Raw genomic sequence first — 21,133 nt, 5'->3', positions numbered from 1 at the left:
AGGCAGTGACCACTTTTCAACCCTTGTCGGTCAAAGCTCTGCTTCTAAGTTCTCGTCTTCCACTCGCAGCCCAGGAAGACCGCCTACACGCTGAAATCGCCTGGCCTCCGCCCTGTGCGAACGTCTACCTCTGGCACCCTGAAGGGCCACCCGGTGCCCCTGGAGCGGGAGCCGCCCCACAAGATCACCTTCCGGAGTATCGCCGAGACTGAGCCGCCCGAGACGCCGGCGTCGGCCTCAGTGCCCACCTCCCCGAACACGCCCACCCCGCCACAGTCGGCGTCCTCCGACCTCAGCTCGGTCTTCATGGAGCACGACCTCAGCAGCTCCTATGGCGGTGCGTTCAGGGCCGTGTGGAAGGTTTTTAAAAGTGAAGCAAGACAACCTGACCTCTTGCTTTCAACTTTTGCAGGTTCCAACTCCATTTTTGCTCCCGTTCTCCTGCCGCCTTCAAGTGAGTTTGGACCTCAGCCTTACACGGATTTGCCGCTCTGAACTGCACCGTCTTACATTTGTTGATGCTCTCTCAGAGTTCCAGTCTGTGTCCTGCGGAAGCCTGCACCAGCTCGGAGAGGAGCTGCTGAAGCCGCCCCCCCTACCGCCACGAAGGAAAGACACCATGTCTGAAGCCAAAGTAAGAGCCGCCCACCACTTCTCAGCGCTTTGTTGGACTTTTTGACCAGGTCTAGGAACTGGTGAACCACTGGTATCATTGTTCTACCATTTGCGCTTCTCTCAGCTCAGCCCCAGGTCCGACAGCCCCCCAGCCATCCCTCCCCGGCTGCCCCCGCCGCTTCCCAGGAACCAACCTCGGACACCGGCTTACAACGGCCCCCTGGACGGCCCCCTACCCAGCCCTCCGCCGCCGCCACCTCGTGACCCTCTTCCCGATACGCCACCGCCTGTTCCCCAGCGGCCCCCGGAGATCTTCATCAACTACCCCCTCAATCTACAGCCCTCTCCTGTGGGGCGCTACCACTGGGACTTTGGCAGCTCCCCCACCTCGCCCAACACGCCGCCCAGCACACCGTCACCCCGTGTCCCACGGCGGGTCTGCGCGCTCAGCGCCAGCCAAAACAGCCTGTGGCCGCTGCCGGCCCCCATCGTCGCCGCCGCCGCTGCACCGCCCGTGCCCCCGCGCCACAACTCCAGCCCGCAGCTCCCAAAGCTGCCGCCAAAGACATACAAGCGGGAGCTGCTGCAAGCGCCTCTGCAGGGCCTCTCCTTGGTGGAGAACAGCGACAGCAGCCAATGAGGTGAGCCGCCAGTGCTACTGATCACATTTAATTCCGCCTCTGCAGCCACGCCTTCCCCTACTCGCCGTGAATCTCAGGGGATCAGTAGCTCCGCATTCTCCACAAACCCTTTGTGCCAATGAGACGCCGGCGTGCCCGCTCATAAGGAGCGCCAGGACCTTTTGTTTGTTTGGTGGTTTATTTGGGGCGGGACCAAAAAAAAAAAGTTCTCACTCTAGCCCTTCCCACCTCAGGTGCAGGGGGGTGGGGCCTCGGACTTTGTAGCTTCAACTGTTACTCTCCGCCATGCCATCCGCTCCACTGAGAGCGGCGGCTGGAGCAGACTTCCTTTTCACTGAAAGGTTGCCAAAGTCTTATTTTATGCGGGGGAGAAAAGGGATTCCATTTATTTTTTTTAAAGTGACATTAAGACCCCGCCCACATTCTACACCTTTCTCCAACTCTACACTGTGACTGTTTAGAAGCGAGCTGCTTTCACGTTGCCTTTACGAATCCAACAGCGGTCGCCTCCGCACGGGGATCGCCAGTCCGCCATTTGCACATCGAGCTGGGGGGAGTGGGGGGCAAGGTTAAGATCCCTTGAAGGGCGTCAGCCACGATGTCAAACAGCGGTGACACGTCGGCGGGTTGGGGTCGGCAAAGCGGGCAGTAGCGCCAAATATCTACCAGAAAAGCAAAGGAGCTTTTTTTTCCCTAACCTTTTCTCTTTTTTTTTGTTTTGCTTTTGGAAAGACTGAAAGTAAGAGGGGAAAAAAAGCCACCAATTGCGCTCGGATGTGCCTTTTTATTTTATTTTTTTCTACTTTACAGTCAAAGCAAAAAGTGTCTAATAATATGCTAAAATGAAAAACAAGTTGCCTCTGTAACGTTTAGAACAAAGCTATACACCATCAAAGTGTACACGTTTGTGGATACTGTGTATGTATATATGTCATATATACATAGACCATGTATGCACTTACTAAGTCATTTCTATAAAGTGACTTCTGCATTCAACCCTCATCGGCATCTGTTGAGTCCAGTAACGCCTAATAATAATCCGTGACGCTGCAGTTGGATGAAAACAAACAAAAAAAAACACAACCACGTACACACAAAGCCATTTTGCTTTCCTCCTCGTTAGCCAAGCGACGGCGGGCACTTACGGGACGTGTCCTTCAGCTTCATCGCTCACTTAAGACTTTTTCTTTATTTTTGGGGAGAAACACACCCGTGCACTTTAGGCCGTCCTGTTGAGGAGCCGCCACTGTTGTGGAGTTTTTCTCGCTCTTCTCCCGCTTGCCACAACAGCGCCCTGCTTCTCTCCTTTATTTTCTGCTCCTTTTTTTTTGTCTTTTCCCTTTCTCGTTTGGGTCTTTGCCAGCAGACCAGTCAGTATTTGCGAGGTGGCCACCTTTGCTTCTTGGCGCCCCTGGACGCTACGTGGCCTTTTAACTGCTTTGTATTCATTCATGGTCTTATGACTAATAAATCACAGTCTTATTTTCTACTTGGAACACTTGCTGCTCTTGTTTCCATGTAAGCTAGTGAGACGCTTTCGCTGTCGTGACTTTCACAAGTACAGCAGATCCCCCGCTATTCCTGACCTCACCCAGTGAGTGGCAAAATTGTATTTATTTTTTCTATAATGATAATTTAACAAGAGTACCATCATAATATGATATATATTGTCATATAACATCATTTTAGTGGCATAGCGCTGAAATATTTTAAAATGTGTGCATTTTTTAAGTTGTAATATGAGAAACAAACCAAACAAAATAAAGTTTTCAGTTTTGGAAAACCCGGTTGCGGAAAAAGTTTTAATGTTATAAGAATGAAGTCAAAATATTATGGAATAAATTCAAATTTATAAGAAGGAACTTGAGCTATGGAAAAAAAATACAGCTGTGTTTATGAGAATAAAGTTAAAATAAATTCTAGAAAACAGTCGTATTCGGGGACAAAATGTTTGCAATTTTTATGAGCATATGACAGAAAAAAAACTCCACCCATCTACTGTTTATCTGAGGTCGGGTCGCCTAAGCAGGGAAGCCCAGACTTTGGATCCCAGGGCATTTCCTGGCCAGTTGAGAGACATAGTCTCTCCAGTGTGTCCTTGGTCTTCCCCGAGACCTTCTGCCCTGAACACCTCCCCACGGAGGCGTCCGGGAGGCATCCTGACCAGGTGCCCGAGCCACCTCATCTTCAATGCGGAGGAGCGGCGCTTCTACAAGTACTCGAGCCTCTCCTTCTCTCCTTATCTCTCAGGGAGAGCTCAGCCACCATACGGAGAAAACTCATTTCGGCTGCTTGTACCCGCCAACTTGTCCTTTCGGTCACTATAGAGTTGAAATATGGAAGAAAAAAAATATTTTTTTTGAAGGTCGTAATACGAGAAACAAAACAAAAGAAAGTTGCCATTTTTGGAAAATTAAGGTGCGGGAAAAAGTTCAAATGTTATGAGAATAAAGTCAAAATATTATGGAATAAAGTCATAATTATGAGAAGACCATTTACAAGAAGGTAGTTGAGATAGTTGGAAAATTAAAAAGAAACAGCCGAAATGACAAAAGCAGCAATTTTATGAGAATAAAGTCAAAATATTAAGAGAAAAAAGTTGTATTCTAACACGGGGAAAAGAGTAGCAATTTTATGAATGAGCATAAACTCGTAAGTCGAGTGAAGTCGATACTAAACCTGTATGACAAAGATGCAGTTTTTTTGTTGATATATATATATATATATATCACTTCTATGCATTTTTTTTTAACAAAATATCAAAGACCAAGTTGCATCCTTTCATTTTTCACTATGTGGCCCTGGCTGGAAAATCCTTTGGACACCTCTGCCCTGTAATGGAAATTCTAACTGTTGTACACATTCCAGGCCGACACAACGTACAACATCAGCTCTTGTCCAAACATCTTCCTGCTGGAAAATGTTGATTGACTTGTGAGACAGCCCCCTCAGCTGGATTCATAGCAGCAGCTCTGTTTTTCCCCCCTGCAGATAGCGCCCTCAAACCACTTTCTATGTCAGTTAGCATGAAAAAACCCCGATAATTATTTATCATTTAACGCAGAGAAAACAAATACGTGACTGTGTGACTATAGGCGGGAGATCTACTGCAGCCTGCACCCCGGAGTGTCTGTTTACTCAACTGCAGAGAGGACAAGGCATATATTGAATATACTTTGAAAAGCCATATAAAAAAATATATATCTACAGTATATACAGTATATATAATATATCTATACAATGTATTTTTAAAATATATTTCTCAACATGAATATTAACTAAAACATTATAGATTACAATACACGATGTCATAACAACACTTATAATATCAAATTTTGCTGCTTCAGTCGCCCGGTTTTCAAAATTGTGGTCAAATATTATGTACATTTAAGCAATTGTTGCAGATTTTCTTTTTGCCAAAATGAAGCATTTTCAAGCATGAAAATGTCAAAATTAAGTCAAATACAGGGTGACACAAAAAAATAGGACCTTTTTTAGTAATCCAATAAACCCAAGAGTGATGGAAGAAAAATATTTTATTCAAAGTAATTGAAACCTTAAAACGTGCCATTTAAGAAACAATGATGGAATGTTCATGTTTTAAAAATGACGTCCCGTAGATGGCATCGTCCTGTATCAGCATTCTTGAAATCGGCTGATTCCTCATCGACCGCTACAACATCTCAGCTGGGATATTGTGAATTTCATCCTGAATTCTCAGTTTTAACTCATTCTGAGTTGAGTCGTGTACACTTTACTCTTGAGATAGCTCCACAATCTAGGGGACCAGGGAAGAGTTACCGAATCTTGAGAGGGTTACCGAACAATTCTCGCACAGCCTCCAATGGTTTGGCGTGCAGTGTGTGATGCTGCTCCATTCTGCTGAAACCAGGTTTCTTGAACGTGTGGAAAATTGTTCCGTTCAGGTGTAAGGAAGAATTGTAACATCCACACGTAACGATTCACAGCGACAGTGACTGAGATCCCTTGTTCATTTTCAAACAAATAAGGTCTGATGATGCCATGTAATGAAACAGCAGACCATACTGTCACCTTGCTAGCGTGTAAAGGGCACTCATGAACTTCATTAGGATTTGTATCTGCCCAGCAACGGTAGTTCTACTTATTCACGTAACCTGTGAGATCAAAATGGGCTTGATCGGACATCCATAGCTTGCTTAGCAATTCATCTTCATTGTTTATATTGATGGAACAGCACCATGGCGTCCCAAGTTGTGAAAACGTAGGAACTCCCTCTGCGCAGCTGTCAAACGATCACTGTTTTTATAAAACATTTTTATGGCTAACGCACGCTGTCGCCCATTCCACTTATCCATGGTTACTAAGATGGGGGAGTGTTTACTTGCTCAAGGTCACTGTCTCGCAGTGCTTCCAAAGATGTCGGGATGATATGCAGTAGTCTGCACTGGTCACTAGGGGTCAGTAATGTTGCATGGATGAGACAACGAGACAGCCACCGCAGGAAGTACTGTACGAAATGACCAAGTAAAAGAACTTTCACAATGTAAACAAATGTGAGTCTATATTATGTCTTAAATGTCTTATTTTCTTGTATTTTATCTACCATATTGGGTAACTGGAGTGTGAAGGTGACAATAGGGGTGTTACTTCATGTCCAGAGGACTCTAGTAATGTTAAAAAACAAACCTATTTAGAAGGCCGTAATCAGGTTTTCTATGCTCCAACTACCAAAATATTCTATTTACAAATAAGGAATTTACGAATCTCCCCTAGGCTGTGTGGAGTTTGCATGTTCTCCCCGTGTGTGTGGGGGTTTTCTGGGTACTCCGGTTTCCTCCCACATTCCAAAAACATGCATGTTAGCTTCATTGGAGACTCTTAAATTGTCCATAGGTATGAATGTGAGTGTTTGTCTATATGTGCCCTGCCATTGGCTGGCCACCAGTCCAGGGTGTACCCCGCCTGTCACCCGAAGTCAGCTGTGATACGCTCCAGCATGCCCCCGCGACCTTAAAATGAAAATGGGTGGATGGATGGAAACGAGGGATAACTGTGATATATATTTGTTACATCCATCCATCCATCCATCCATTTTCTATACCGCTTATCCTCTTTAGGGTCGTGGGAGCATGCTGGAGCCTATCCCAGCTGACTTCGGGCAACAGGCGGGGTACATATTTCTTACAATATTGTGTATTACATCATGACCACAAGTTGGTCCATGTTTAGCAGCTTTTGAGTCAGTGAAGTTCAGCTTTACAGATGCCACATGTTATCAACGTCTACAAGTGGATGGGTGAATCGAGTGGATGCCGCCGCTACTTTTTTTGTTTTTTGTCCAAGGTTTGCTTTCATTCTTCCCCAAAGAAATGACACGTCAGAATAACCCTTGCCGTAAACATCAGCTTTACAGTTGCCACGTGTGAACTACTGGAGAAAATGCAGTACTTTGTCCTTCAGTTTAAAGGTCGTCTTAAACTTCAGCTTTACAGATGCCATCTGTTAAGAAAGTCTATGGTGACTAATGGAGGTGCGGCGTCTATTTGAGTGGAGGCCACCACTGGAGGAATTGCAGTATTTTTGACTCTAGTTGTTGTTTTTAGTCCAGCTTAAAGGTCAACATAAACTTCAGCTTTACAGATGCCATCTGTTAAAAATGTAATAATGTCTATGGTGATTTAACTGAGGTGTGGCATCTGTTATAGAGCGGAGGCTCCCTTTGGAAGAAATGCAATGGTTTGTTTTTGTCCCAGGTCCTTTCCAAAGGAAAATTAAGGTAATATAAAATGTCAGCTTTACAGATGCCAAGTGTTAATGTCTCTGGCAGTTCATTGGGGCACGGTGTCTACTTGACCGAGGCTGACCTTTGAAGAAATGCAACATTTTTCGTCTGCTTGTTTTAAATCCTCTTCCCAACACTTTACGGTATACTTCAGCTTTACGGATGCCACGATGGTCCATTATTTGAGGAAATGTTGAGTTAATGAAGGTTTTTGCAGTCCAGCTTGTGGACGTTTTGACGAGTCACAACTCAAACGGTGCTGCAGGGTCCATCGCTCTCCTCGCTGTCGTCCCACAAGGCTCCACTAGGTGGCGCCACAGAGAAGTTGGGTTGAGCCAGCAGGCCTGGTCCCAGTCTGAAGAAGACAACAAGTGAGGAAAGTCCAACAGTTCAGGTAAGACCGATCCATCTCACCTCAGGTTGTCCCTCACGGCCACAAAGTTCTGCCTGGAGGACGTCTGGACCGGGATGAAGCCTTGCCTGTGGTCCTTCTCTGGAGCCAGGTTGGCCTGCAACACCAACAGTCAGCTTGTTGGCGACATGATTAGCTTAGCATGAGCACACCGTGATGCTAACCTGTTTAGACGGGTTGTCCCAGATGGGCCTGAAAGCGCTGTTGGCGTGGAGAGGAGGAGAGCCCGTCCTGACGCTCACCAGCCTCTTGCTGGCCAGGCAGGAGGTGAAAAGGCTCGGCCCACCCGTGCACGTCCTGGTAGAATTCCTCAGCGGGGGGTGAGGGGTCAATCTGGGAATCTGCCACCTGAGACAAACGCTCCTCTCTGAATGCTGCCGAGGCTTCAGGAGGACCGGGACCTGGTTGTCCTCCTCGTCCTCTGGCGCCTCCCTGCACAGGGCGCCATCAGGGCTGCAGGACGTCAGCGATGAGTCATCCAAGGCCGAGGTATCTGCGTCTGTTGTGTGCTCCTCCGGGTTCGGGTTGCCGTGGTGGGCCTCCAGCTCTGACGCTTCTTTCCCAGTGTGCTGGCTGAAGGTGCCCTGGCCCGAGTCGCTGGTCTCGCCCCATCCTGGGGTGTCTGGAGTGAGGAGGAGGGAGTTCCCGGGCGGTCGGAGACGCTCCAGGCAGGTCTTCCTCCTCACCGGGCTGCAGGACCAGCACTCCAGACGCAGCGAGTGGCGAACGCCAGACTCGTTGGTGAGGCCCAAAGACTCCCTGGTGAGTCAGAAGGCAGAAGCGTTGAGACGGGACGGTGCACGCCAGCAGTTTATGACCAGCAGATGGCGGCAGTACTCACCCCTGAGCTGCAGTTTCTCCTTCCCCCCTCTGAGGGGCACTGCTGCAAATGTTGCCAGATGATCCACTAGCTGTGGCGTCCCAGCGGCTGATGCACACGCACACATTGAGGTACAGACAGCCGTCATTTTACCAGGGACAGCTGTATCAAAGATTGTTGACCGACCGTTGTCCCTCTGTGTCATCCCACCGCACGTCTTCCTCCAGGATCACGTGACAGCGACACAAAACATCCCTGAGCGCTCGCTCGGTGCCCAGCAGGAGGCGGCAGTCAGGATGCTCTTTACTCGTCCACTGCAGCAAGTTCTCACGACAGGAAGGACAAAAAATACTTGAAAGTTTCAGAGAAAGGTTGGATATTTTCCATGTGAATTCACCATCATTCATGGGACTTCATTTGAATTTGTCATTTTTCATTCACTATACTAATTATTATCCATGAAGAGAAGTTCAATAACTTCATCCTCTACGCTGTACATCATATTCTTAAATATAGTGTTGCTTAAAAAAAGAAAATTCACGCAAAACTAAATAAAAATAAAAAAAACTATTGTTACTTACTGACCTTACTAATATACAGTAATATATAAATCATACTTAAACATCTTTTTATCTTTACATTTCAAAATAAATTCCATATTAAATAAAAAAAAATCCAAAAAAACCCCCATCCATTTATTGGAGATTGGATTTACCCCCCATAGGTTTAAGTAGGATAGCAAAGATTTTAACATTTTCATTTAATTTAATTTTGCATTTTAATAAAAATGTATTGTACTTGTTATGATCCTTGAGGACAAAGTAATTTTAAATAGTCCAAAATGCATACAGCAGTGTGAAAGTGTTTGCCCCCTTCCTGATTTCTTCTTTTTTTTGCATGTTTGTCACAAATGTTTCCGATCATCAAACAAATGTAAACATTAGTCAATGACAACACAACTCAACTGAACACACGATGCAGTTTTTAAATGAAACTTTTTATTATTAAGGGAGGAAAAGCTACATTGTAGCAACGACATCCAAAGAACTGCAGGGCTCACTTGCCTCAGTTAAGGTCAGTGTTCATGACTCCACCATAAGAAAGACACTGGGCAAAAACGGCCTGATGGCAGAGTTCCAAGACCAAAACCAACTCGTCTCAACTTTGCCAGAAAACATCTTGATGATCCCCAAGACTTTTGGGAAAATACTCTGTGGTCTGACAAGACAAAAGTTGAACTTTTTGGAAGGTGTGTGTCCCATTACATCTGGCATTTCAGAAAAAGAACATCATAGCAACAGTAAAATATGGTGGTGGTAGTGTGATGGTCTTCAGGACCTGGAAGACTTGCTGTGATAAATGGAAGCATGAATTGTGCTGAAGGAGAATGTCCGGCCATCTGTCGGTGACCTCAAGCTGAAAGCAACTTGGGTTCTGCTGCAGGACAATGATCCAAAACACACCAGCAAGTCCACCTCTGAATGGCTGAAGACTTTGGAGTGGTCTAGTCCAAGTCCTGACCTGAATCCTATTGAGATGCTGTGGCATGACCTTAAAAAGGAAAAGCCTCCAATGAGGCTGAATGACAGCAATTCTGCAAAGATGAGTTCCTCCCCAGCGCTGGAAGAGACTCATTGCAAGTTATCACAAACGCTTGATTGCAGTTGTTGCTGCTCAGGGGGGCCCAACCACTTATTAGCTTTAGGGGGCAATCACTTTTTCACACAGGACCATGGAGCTTTGGATTTTTTCTCCCTTAATAGCAAAGTTTCATTTAATAACTGCATTTTGTGTTGAGTTGTGTTGTCATTGACTAATATTTACATTTGTTTGATGATCTCAAACATTTAAGTGGGACAAACATGCAAAAAAAAAAGAAAAAAAATCAGGAAGGGGGCAAACACTTTTTCACACCACTGTATACTGTATGTATAAAAGTGTGTGTATATATAATATAGCAAAAAGTACATATTTTAATGTATTTTTAACAGATGTGAATGCAGACTAAAATATTTTTTTTTAAATATACTGTACAATTAGTCATTGTCTTAAGCTGTAAAAAGGAAGGAGGAAATACATATGGAATTAAATGTTTAGCTATATAATGGATGGGGGAAATATAAAGCTCTTGGGCTAAGATGATGCTACTGTATGATTTTTTCCCTAACAATCCATCCATCCTCCATCTTCTTCCACTAATCTGAGGTCGGGTCAAGGGGGGGGCAGCAGCCTAAGCAGGGAAGCCCAGACTTCCCTCTCCCCGGCCACTTCATCCATCTCCTCCCCAGCAGATCCCGAGGCGTTCCCAGGCCAGTTGAGAGACGTAGTCTCTCCAGCATGTCCTGGGTCTTCCCCGAGGCCTCCTACCGGTCGGAGGGGCCCTGAACACAGCCGGGAGGCCGGGAGGCATCCTGGACGAACCACCTCATCTGGCGCCTCTCAATGCAGAGGAGCAGCGCTTCTACTGCAAGCCTCTCCAGGATGACAGCGCTTCTCACCTTATCTCTAACTCATTTCCACTGCCGTTCACCTTTGTAGACAAAGATGACATTTTAGTTTGCAGGTGGCTCACCTGGATGTGACTCAGGTAGCAGTGGACGCGAGAGACGGGCGACAGAAGAAGCGAAAGGACTTTGATTTGCTCTTTCCCCACTCGGCCGCTCTGTTGGTGCACAATGCAGTCATGAGAGCGCAACACAGTACACGCCTACGCAGTACTACACGTACAGTACACGCCTGGTCGTGAAAGCCTCCTACCTGCTTCTCCTGTCTCTTTTCAGGAGGAGAACTCAGTCTGCTCATCTCCAGCGAGAGGAAGGACGCCAGCGTGCTCGTGTATCCGACGTACATGTCCGAGAAAGAAGTCTGCATGGGGAATATGGCGGGATTAGTGACCTCCACCAAGGCTTAAAGTAACACTTTGTCTTCCCTTGGTGGAAGAATACACTGCACCCAACTGCACCCTCTTCCTTATACAGCAACAAAACTATGATATTAGGATGACCTCCATATGTCGCCATGTTAAAGTTACACAATGTCATCATTAAAATACAGTATCGATATGCAACATAAATAGCCATGGATACATGATGTATATATACTGTATATTCAACATAAATATCCCATTTTTGAAACATTTTTAAATGAATCATTTTGCCTCTCGCCCGAAATCAGCTGGGATAGGCTCCAGCGACCCTAATGGGGAGAAGCGGTATAAAAATGGATGGATGGATAAATGAACATAAATATCCATACAATTTAAATATTTAAAACATGTTTTTAAATGAATTATTTTTTAGAAGTGAAATTACAATAAATATTGAAAAGTAATAGACATAAAGTAAATATATATAAATATACTTTTAATGAATTAGTTTTCAGACTTTAAACAGTATAAATATTGAAGATAAATATCAACAAATATTTTTAAATGAATTATTTTTTTGAATTTAAATACTGTGTAAATATTTAACATATATCAACATAAATACAAATATATAATATATATGTAAATAATATATATATAATAAAATAAATATTTTGGTTTTAAATGATTTAAATTTATTTTTTTATCATTTAAATACTAGTAAGTATCTAACACAAACAATGTAATCACGCAAATATTTTGTATTATTTTTGTAAATTTAAATATGAGATAAATATTGAACAAATATAAAGACAATATAAAACATGTTTGAATCTACTTTTACATGATAATGTTCTTTGAATGTAGCATAACTTTTTAACAGAAATATAAATTGTTACTTCAACTACAAGTTAGAAAACTATGTATTTCATGAAAACATGTTGGCTGATTGATGTTATTAAAGCCTTGGACCTTTTTTTTTAAATGTCTAATGTTTTTTAAAACTACTTTTTCCAATATATTATTTCAATGAATTATGATTGTTCATAGTATTTTCTCCATCCGCTGGCAGGAGTTATTTGTGTTACGTTTCATTTGGTCAAATTTCGTTTTTTTAAAATAGTACACTAATTTAATAAAATTTTAATAAAATGACCCGCCGCCCCAAAAATCCATACAATGATGGTTTAATAAAACTGCCATTTGTCTGTTTCACCACCAGGTGGCGCCACCACACCAATGGTGCTGTTATCCACTTGTGCATTACAATGATTTGTAGCTTTTTACGGGAGAAGCGACATAGAGAATGGGTGGATGAATGGATGGATGGATAGTCATAAATGTCATAAGTGATAACTTCATAGAATTACGATTACGAATTGAAAAAAAATAAAGTTGCGTACGTCGTTTTGTCCGACGAGCTGCACCAGGATGTCTCCCACCAGAGACTTCCAGTGTTCTGCGGACAGTCGCTCCTGCAGGGTGTTCCTGAACAGCAGGTGGCGCTGCAGCAGCTTCTCCACAAACTTGACAAACGTCTCACTGCATGACGACGACAACAACAACAAGCTGCATTAGTTCAAGCCAAGAGACCAGCGCCATGTTTGTTTTGACGTCAAAATAACACGTACTGTGCTTCGGACGTCATCCGCTTATATTCGTCGTACAGCGAGTTCAACGTGGACACGTACTCCCATTCGGAGTGGAGGAGCTGCAGCGCCACCTGGTGTCGAGCATCTGTTTAACAACAACAAAAGTGTTTTTTTTTTATTACTTCATTCGGACCTTTTAAATGCATTTTTTTTCAGATGGAACGCAAAAAAAATTGCTCAATATATGGTCATTTAACTATAGCATAAATATAACAAATATATACACTGTATATATAATATTGAATTCATATTTTTATATGTAACTAATCATTTAGCAATGTTAAAAATAGATGTAATTTTAAGAATTATATAGAATTACTTAATTAATTAGAAGAATAATAATTACTGCTCTTAGAGTATTTCTATTTTTTAAAGAATAATAATTATTACTACACTTTGGCTTTGTGGATAAAAGTCCACTAAGAGTGCAATGGCGCTACCTAGTGGTCAAATCAGTGAATTACAGTTACAATTACAGTCAATCTTTGTCTTCTTTCTAACCTGTTCCTTCTGTGAGACCAGCTTTGAGGCCTTGCAGGAAGCAGTGGAGGAGGACTTTGCCTCTGAATGGAGCCTCCGACGACCACGCTGCTCCTGCAGACGCGCACTCACACTGGCTCCGCCCACCAGCTGGATTGCTGTGTCTGATATCAACAATTTAGAGTGTATGATGGAGAAAACACATCTGCCTGTCCAGTTAATAAAGTTTACGATGGCCACAGTTTGACCCTGGAACAGATGAATTTTACACCCATGGTTTCCTTTGGGAATGTTGTCTTCAAATCCAAACAAGGAGCATCACAGGACGGATCGTGTTTGACTTAAGAGAGTCAGAAACAAAACAGGAGGACTCACTCGGAGCTCTTTTCCACAATCTTTCTTACGTTTCTTTGGCCGCAGAGCTGTTTTGGTCCTGCGGAGGTCGCCGTCCGTCGCTGCACAGCTGCAACACCTGGCAGCGCATCACAGCGAGCTCCTCCTGCGGGGCGGCAACAGGACATCTGGTCAGCAGGTGAATGCACGTACTTCGCGTACTCATGGGTGGCTCACCCGCAGCAACTCCACCAGAGCCTCCAAGCGCACGGCTTTCTCCTGACAACGCCGCCTGTTCTCCTCCAGTTCCTCACGCAGGAACGAGTCTCCGTGCTGGATGTGGGCCAGATCCAGGAGGGCCCCTGTCAAGCCCGTCCTCAGCTCAGAGACCATGCTTTGGAGCTGACGAGAGGGATGAAAAATGTTTCTGAAAAACTCCAGAGAAATTCACTCTGTGAGCAGTGCTGAGACTTCCAAGCAGGTAGGGGGCAGTGTCGTGCCACTGTGTAATGCCTTTCATCAGGAGCAGGCATTTTGTAACTTCCGTAATGATTCGGGGTGCATGACAAAGTGGAAAGCGCCGCTCTCTTTGACCACATGGCCGTTTCTGAGCAAATGCATTACACGACACAGCAGCAACACAAACAACTCCTCCTTCACACCAACAGCTGAGGAGCAACTTTTTATAGCGCATGCAGACCTAGCACTACCTGCCGACACTTCCAATGCACCTGCTGCCATTTTGTGGCGTTCAAAAAGGAGGTTGCCTGCAGCCACAACTGTTTTTTGACCCGGTGCTAATTGGAGGCACCGGTGGTTATTTGCCTTTGTAGACTAGGAACTTGGCAACAATTCATAAATTGTATGCTAAATTATATATGATATCATATGTTATGTTATAAATAAATACATTTACCGTTTTATCAGTACATTTACTGCTATTATTATGTTATTACTATTCGCATAATTACTATAAACATCATTGTATAAATAATATCACCATTAACACTTGTTACTTATGTAATAATATGTTTACTTTTGCTTTCTCTGCATTTGTGTTTGTTACCTTGGAGATTTCGGTGACGAGCTCCGCCTTCAGAGGCTTCATGACCTGCCATTTTCATGTAAAAAAAAAACAAAACAAACTTGTACAAACTAATTTATGCTCATGAATGGTTCTGCATGCTGAATGTTATTTCATAGTTTTGCGCCGAGAGCATCATCACGTAGCAGACCCGCGATGACACACCAGTGTTCAAGCAGACACACACACGTGGACAAAAGTGTTGGTACCTTCGTTCAATGAAAGAAAAACTCTCACTGGTCACAGAAATAACTTGAATCTGAAAAAAGCAATAAATAAAAATGATATTGAACGGCACACATTGATTTTCAACCATGCTTCAACAGAAATATTGAAAAAAATAAACTCATGAAACAGGCCTGGACCAAAATGATGGCACCCCATAACTTAATATCTTGTTGCACATCCTTTTGAGGCAACCACTGCAATCAAACGATTCCTGGAAGTGTCAATGAGACTTTTGCACTTCTCAGTAGGTATTTTGGTCCACTCCTCATGAGCAAATGACTCCAGTTGTCTCAGGGTTGAAGGGTGCCTTTTCCAGAAGGCATGTTTCAGCTCCTTCCAAAGATGAAGGCCAGGGCTCATAGAAGGCCACTTTAGAATAGTCCAGTGTTGTCCTCTGAGCCATTCTTGGGTGTTTTTAGCTGTGTTTTGGGTCATTGTCCTGTTGCAAGACCCATGACCTGCGACTGAGACCAAGCTTTCTGACACTGGCCAGCACAATTCTCTCTAGAATCCCTTGATAGTCTTGAGATGTCATTGTACCCTGCACAGATTCCAGACACCCTGTGCCAGATGCAGCAAAGCAGCCCCAGAACATAACAGAGCCTGCTCCATGTTTCACAGTAGGGACAGTGTTCTTTTCTTGATCTGCTTCATTCGTCTGTGAACGTAGAGCTGATGTGCCTTGCCAAAAAGTTCCATTTTTTCTCCTCTGTCCATAGGACATTCTCCCAGAAGCTCATGTAGTCTGGCAAAGTCCAGTCTGGCTTTTTTAGGACTTGTTTTCAACAGTGGGGTCCTCCTTGGTCTTCTCCCATTAAGTCCACTGTGGCCCAAACAACGACGGATGGTGGGATCTGACACTGATGTTCCTTGAGCTTGAAGTTCGCTTTTAATCTCCTTAGAAGTTTTTCTGGGCTCTTTCGTGACCATTTGTATTATCCGTCTCTTTGATTTGTCATCAATTTTCCTCCTGCGGCCACGTCCAGGGAGGTTGGCTACAGTCCCATGGATCTTCCATTTCTGAATAATATGTGCAACTGTTGTCACAGGAACATCAAGCTGCTTGGAGATGGTCTTCTAGCCTTTACCTTTAACATGCTTGTCCATCATTTTCTTTCTAATCTCCTGAGACAATGTTTTCTTTGCTTCCTCTGGTCCATGTTGAGTGTGGTACACACCATGTGACCAAACAGCACAGGGACTGACTGTAGTCCTATCTATAGGCCCAGTGACTGATGGCAAGGTTGTAGACACCTGTTAGTGGACACACTTTGAATTGACATGTCCCTTTGCTCACATTATTTTCACTCTTTTCTAGGGGTGCCATCATTTTGGTCCAGGCCCGTTTCATGAGTTTATTTTTTTCAATATTTCTGTTGAAGCCTGGTTGAAAAGCAATGTGTGACGTTCATTGGCTACATTTCATAGAATTTTTATCTATTATTACTTTTTTCAGTTTCAAGTTATTTCTGTGACCATTGTGAGTTTTTCTTTCGTTGAACGGAGGGTACCAACAATTTTGTCCACGTGTGTAAGTATGAAAATTCATATTTCACACACAGAACAACACACGTGACGTCAGGTCATTGATCCAATTTCCAGAAGAAAACATAGCATGGTGACGCGTGAGTCCAAAATGTCTTCTTTTTTTTTTTTTTTTTACTACATTTGTGTTTGTTTCACGGTTTGCGTGCGTGCTACCTGCTCAGGCGCGGCCCCTGCCAGCAGCCCCTCTGCTAGGAAGTAAGCAGCCCGCCAAAGAGCTGTGCATGCCCTGCAGGAGGTCAGCGTGCCACTGCTGCCGCAGCCAAAATCTTTGCGCTAACACAAGGACCATGCATCTAGAAACTGCATTAAAACATACAAACAAAGATTTTCTTAGAAAAATCATCTTTAGGGGATTTTTAGACACCTTATTTCACCTGCACACAAAAATGATTGGATTCTCACTGGCAAAACACAATGATAAAATATCTTGTGACGGCTGAAACAATGACGGAAACGTATATATTTTTTTCAACCTACCTCAGCAGAAATGACCAGTAGGCCCCTGAAAAGAGGCAAATGCTTCAAATATTCCTTTGCCGTGCCCCTCTAAAAAGAGAACTTGTTTGGAGTGTGGCAGTTTGTGTTTGTGCTGCAGCTCCTCGTGGACAGCAGATGTCCTGCGTGACGTGATCATCAGGAACACAAACCACGTAGCAACACGCTTCAAATACTACATGAGCACAGGTATGACCTGTTTTAGTACTTAGTACAAATCTAGTTGGGTGCATTTTTAATTACTTGCATTGATTTTAATCGTTTTTTAATGTGATTCTAAAACATGCAGCCGACTTAAACATGTTTTTTCATTAAAAGAATGAAATGGAGCTAAAAATCCAATTGCCTTTAATTATGCATGTATTTTGTCACCGCCTGTGCCCCGCCCGTACAATCTCACAGGGATACTAAATCAAGCCACCCTGTATCGCTTTTTTTTTTCTGGAAGGCGTGGCCAAAACGTCGTCCGTCGCTCTGATAGGCTGCTGTTCTCCTGCAGTTTTCAAACCACTGTAGCAGCTGACTGACTGCGCTGTCAAAACATTCGGCAGCAAATTTTGGTAAGGAAATGAAGACAAACCTTCACCGATATTTAATAAAGATGTTTATATATATAGTAGTTAACCTGTTTATCTAGCTTGAGTTTTCCACGCGTAGCTTTGATTTCATCGCCGAGCTTCACGGCTAATGCTAGCAACTCCTGCAGTAGTTCTTCGTTATTGTCGTTATTGTCTTCCTTCCGGTTTTTAATTGCTTTTGCAAAAAAAAAAAAAAAAAAGATGTCATTGTATGTTCACTGTGCGGTTGTGTTGCATGACAGATCTGCTGACTTGTAAAGGCACCCGTCAAGTTTGTCGATCAAAATGGATTCCCCCCATTGCAGAAGGAAACCAGAAATACCTCAGGCTGGTTTTATTATTCATCCATCCATCCACTTTCTATACCGCTTCTTCCTCTTTAGGGTCGCAGGGGCATGCTGGAGCCTATCCCAGCTGACTTCAGGCAACAGGCGGGGTACACCCTGGACTGGTGGCCAGCCAATGGCAGGGCACATATAGACAAACAAGCATTCACACTCACATTCATGCCTATGGACAATTTAGAGTCTCCAAAGAAGCTAACATGCATGTTTTTGGAATGTGGGAGGCAACCGGAGTACCCGGAGAAAACCCCCACACACACGGGGAGAACATGCAAACTCCACACAGAAATGCCCAAGGGAGAATCGAACCTTCCCGATCTCCAGGCATTTACTGTGTGGCCAACGCGCTAACCACTAGACCACCGTGCAGCCCTGGTTTTATCATTATTTATGATTATTGTTATTGCGATTTAACCATTGAACGAGTGTATTCCCGTCTACTACTGCGATAATTGCAAACATGCTGCATCCAATTTTTTCCAGCCATGCAGTTCTGAGCATCGCTCCCTAATAAAAAGCTTTGCTGCTGTCAAAAAGTTTCATATGAATAACTACTTCCTGTGCCAGTGTGTCCGGAGCCATGAGGACCAGCGAGTTTGACTCTTCATCCGAAGAAGACGACGTGGGAGAAGAGCGGACTCCTTTTGACATCTCATGGTTGGTTCTGTCTGTTCTGTTCCTCCTTTTCTTCTTCTTCTTCTTCTTCTTCTTCTTCTTGTCAAAGGTCCAAATAGCAACGGAATAACAGACACACTGCTCGCCTGTTCAGGTTGCCTTTGGCTGAAGTGGAATCCTCCCAGTTCCTTGGCATATGTGCACTTCCAGGTAGTGTCACGTGATTTGAAATGCTTGTCCTTCACGTGTGAGCATTGCTAATGCAAAATGATGGTATCCTTTCCTACCAGGTTGCAGATACAAAGATATCCGCAGGAGCCTGCAGAGAGACGTCGGTAAGGCAAGACTCCTTCAGATGTTAAGAAAATCTACCGCATGCTTTGTAAAGTTCCGTTTGTCGCTTTTCCCACTTTTAACTTTTGTTAAGTTGATTTTAGTTATCGTCCACAGACAGTTATTGTAATCGTAAAGAAAACATTAGATTAAAAAATCAAAACAGTAAGTAATATATTTGAAATCTATCGAATAATTGTAATTATACACATTCTAACAATAATAACACAGGGAAATAGTAACACTGGGCTTTCGCACCATCGTTTGTAAACTTTATATTAAAAAATAAATCTCAAAAGAAAGACGGCTGTTATGTTAAAATAGAAAAACAGCAAAACACACACACACAACAAAGAAACTAAAAAGCCTATCTCTCTCTCTCTCTCTCTATATGTATACTGTACATTACTTTCTATTACTAACACAATTATTCACAATCCAATAAAAGCACAAACATCTATACATAAAAAAAGTAGTAATAAAAAAAAACACACAAGACGTTAGCACCTATTTGTTTTTATTCACATAAAAAATAAGAAAAACAAAAGAGGGCATAGTAATTATTTCCGAAAATGTAATAAGAAGAAGATGAACAACAATGCCTTCACAACTGCCTCTTATTATTTTTTTCTTATTAACAATATTATCAATTTTATATGATGGACAAATACCATGTTATATTGTTGAATTTTGGGTCGCCACAAATAAATTTGTCATGGACAATTCTGCAAATTAGACAATGATAAATAATGATGACAAATACAGTAGATTACAGCCCTGCGTAGAACACTCGTACTATCTAAACTATTTGTGTGTGCGTGTGCTCTCCACAGAGGAGCTCCACAAGCAGGGCGTGCAGGACGTCTACGTGCTGTGCACCAGAGGCGAGCTGGCCAAGTACCGCGTGCCGTCCCTGCTGGAGGTCTACCAGCAGAGGGGCTTCACCGTGCACCACGAGCCCTTCCTGGACGGGGACGCCCCCGAGCTGGAGCAGTGCTGCCGGATCCTGGACCAGCTGCAGGACAGCCTGGAGAGCCAGCGCAGGACCATCGTCCAGTGAGTGAGCCATAATATTAGGAACCATGGGCGGTGCTGGTGTGCCTAATGAGGTGTCTGGTGACGTCGGCGCCGTTTGTCTTCCTTTTCAGCTGCTACGGAGGTTTGGGACGCTCGGCGTTAAGTAAGAACATTTTTTCCTCCTCACAGGTTAGATTTTTCACGTCACTGTGGCTCAATTTTTTGTTTTGTTTTACGTTTGCAGTCGCCGCCTGCCTGCTCATCCAGCTGTCCGTGACCATGACGGCCAACAAAGCCTTCGACATTGTGCGGGCGCTCCGAGGAGGCGGCGCCATACAGACCATCAAAGTGAGCATTTTGTCTTTACACTTATTTTCCAACATCTGCACTTTTGAAAAGTCTCACAAATTACTATTAGAAGTTCATAGTGTTTGGTCAGTGATGTCCCACCAGAAAATAATGTGCTTGTAGCGTAGCATATGACATTTACTTTGTATGAATTCCATCCATTTCATGTAGAATATGCAGTTTTTCAGGGGTTCAAAAGTGTTTGGCGTCACAATTGCTTAATTAATCACAGATTAGATGTGTGTTTGGGCAACCCTCGGAGGACGTCCAATCACCGGCCTCCACGATTGTCACGTGGAAAGACTAGCCAATCAGAGAACGAGCCCACGGACGAACACGGAAGCAAAGCCAGAGAAGCAAACAGAGGCCAAAAGTTAAAAAGAAAAAAAAAAGACGGCTTTCCGAAATGGAGCACTAACTCGTGAAATTGTGTCAAATATATTAGTCTTTATAGTACGTCCTGCAGGCCTCCTCACCGCAAAGAATTGGTAAGGAGTTCCCACAGCAATGGCGTTAGCAGAAAAGCTAATAAATAGCTCGCGTCGCTTCTTCGTGTTCTGTGATTGGCTGGCGACCAGTCCAGGCTGTACCCTGCCTGTCGCCCGAAGTCAGCTGGGATAGGCTCCAGCATACCCCCGCGTCCCTAATTAGGATAAGGGGCATAGAACATGGATGAATGAATTAATGGATGGTGGCTAATGCGTCGATTGGCTGACATGGACGCAAAGCAAAAAACTACTCGTAGATCAAAATGACTCATGGATTTGTGTCAAATATATTAGTGTTTATGTAATATGTCTTGCAAGGCTCACCGAAAATAATTGGTAAGAAATTACCACAGCTATGGCGTTAGCAAAAAGGCTAACAGCTAGCTTCGCTTCTTCCTCCCCCCGAGCGACACATTGCTGCCTCTTACAGGTCAGTCCAGGTACTACACGTCAGACAGATCCACATACAGTA

General features: G+C 43.8%; 3 protein-coding genes across 9 annotated transcripts in view; 2 read left to right on the top strand and 1 right to left on the bottom strand.

Annotated features, from left to right (window-relative positions):
* The window catches only part of sos2 (son of sevenless homolog 2 (Drosophila)), a 64,967-nt gene extending 59,136 nt beyond the window's left edge, over nt 1-5,831 (top strand). Inside the window, exons 20-23 of one of the 2 annotated variants that reach the window (XM_054796521.1) lie at nt 70-337; nt 413-454; nt 531-634; nt 740-5,831. In XM_054796521.1, coding sequence (XP_054652496.1) covers nt 70-337; nt 413-454; nt 531-634; nt 740-1,255 — 930 coding nt within the window. In that variant the 3' untranslated portion in view covers nt 1,256-5,831. Of the gene's footprint in view, nt 1-69; nt 455-530; nt 635-739 lie in introns of both variants that reach the window. The other variant, XM_054796519.1, reaches the window with a different exon arrangement.
* LOC129192461 (uncharacterized) lies at nt 4,775-17,128 on the bottom strand. Of its 2 annotated transcripts, XM_054796532.1 has the most exons (15): nt 16,921-17,128; nt 16,597-16,743; nt 14,650-14,694; nt 13,821-13,985; nt 13,655-13,749; nt 13,272-13,414; nt 12,750-12,855; nt 12,522-12,660; nt 11,010-11,117; nt 10,825-10,914; nt 8,439-8,578; nt 8,274-8,360; nt 7,597-8,191; nt 7,435-7,529; nt 4,775-7,375 (listed from the first exon to the last, which is right to left on the bottom strand). In XM_054796532.1, exons 3-15 carry the CDS (start codon nt 14,689-14,691, stop codon nt 7,270-7,272), a joined length of 1,911 nt encoding a protein of 636 aa, XP_054652507.1. In that variant the 5' UTR covers nt 14,692-14,694; nt 16,597-16,743; nt 16,921-17,128; the 3' UTR covers nt 4,775-7,269. The 2 variants fall into 2 exon arrangements, with proteins under 2 accessions (XP_054652507.1, XP_054652508.1); XM_054796533.1 differs by lacking the exons at nt 14,650-14,694; nt 16,597-16,743.
* cdkn3 (cyclin-dependent kinase inhibitor 3) overlaps nt 17,026-21,133 on the top strand; it is a 12,499-nt gene continuing 8,391 nt past the window's right edge. The window contains exons 1-9 of one of the 5 annotated variants that reach the window (XR_008573423.1): nt 17,026-17,127; nt 17,387-17,498; nt 18,428-18,517; nt 18,630-18,685; nt 18,766-18,810; nt 19,642-19,864; nt 19,957-19,988; nt 20,070-20,173; nt 20,980-21,101. Coding sequence is in view for 3 of the 5 variants with exons in the window: in XM_054796548.1 (XP_054652523.1) it covers nt 18,441-18,517; nt 18,630-18,685; nt 18,766-18,810; nt 19,642-19,864; nt 19,957-19,988; nt 20,070-20,173 (537 nt within the window). In the remaining 2 variants the exon portion in view is untranslated. Of the gene's footprint in view, nt 17,128-17,386; nt 17,499-17,758; nt 18,518-18,629; nt 18,686-18,765; nt 18,811-19,641; nt 19,865-19,956; nt 19,989-20,069; nt 20,174-20,979; nt 21,102-21,133 lie in introns of all 5 variants that reach the window. The other 4 variants (XR_008573422.1, XM_054796548.1, XM_054796547.1 and 1 more) reach the window with 4 other exon arrangements.

This window comes from Dunckerocampus dactyliophorus, chromosome 13 (assembly GCF_027744805.1).
Source record: "Dunckerocampus dactyliophorus isolate RoL2022-P2 chromosome 13, RoL_Ddac_1.1, whole genome shotgun sequence".
In the NCBI taxonomy this organism is placed as follows: domain Eukaryota; kingdom Metazoa; phylum Chordata; class Actinopteri; order Syngnathiformes; family Syngnathidae; genus Dunckerocampus; species Dunckerocampus dactyliophorus.
Note: the sequence above shows the minus strand (reverse complement) of the source record. Positions and strands in the feature narration are given on the sequence as shown.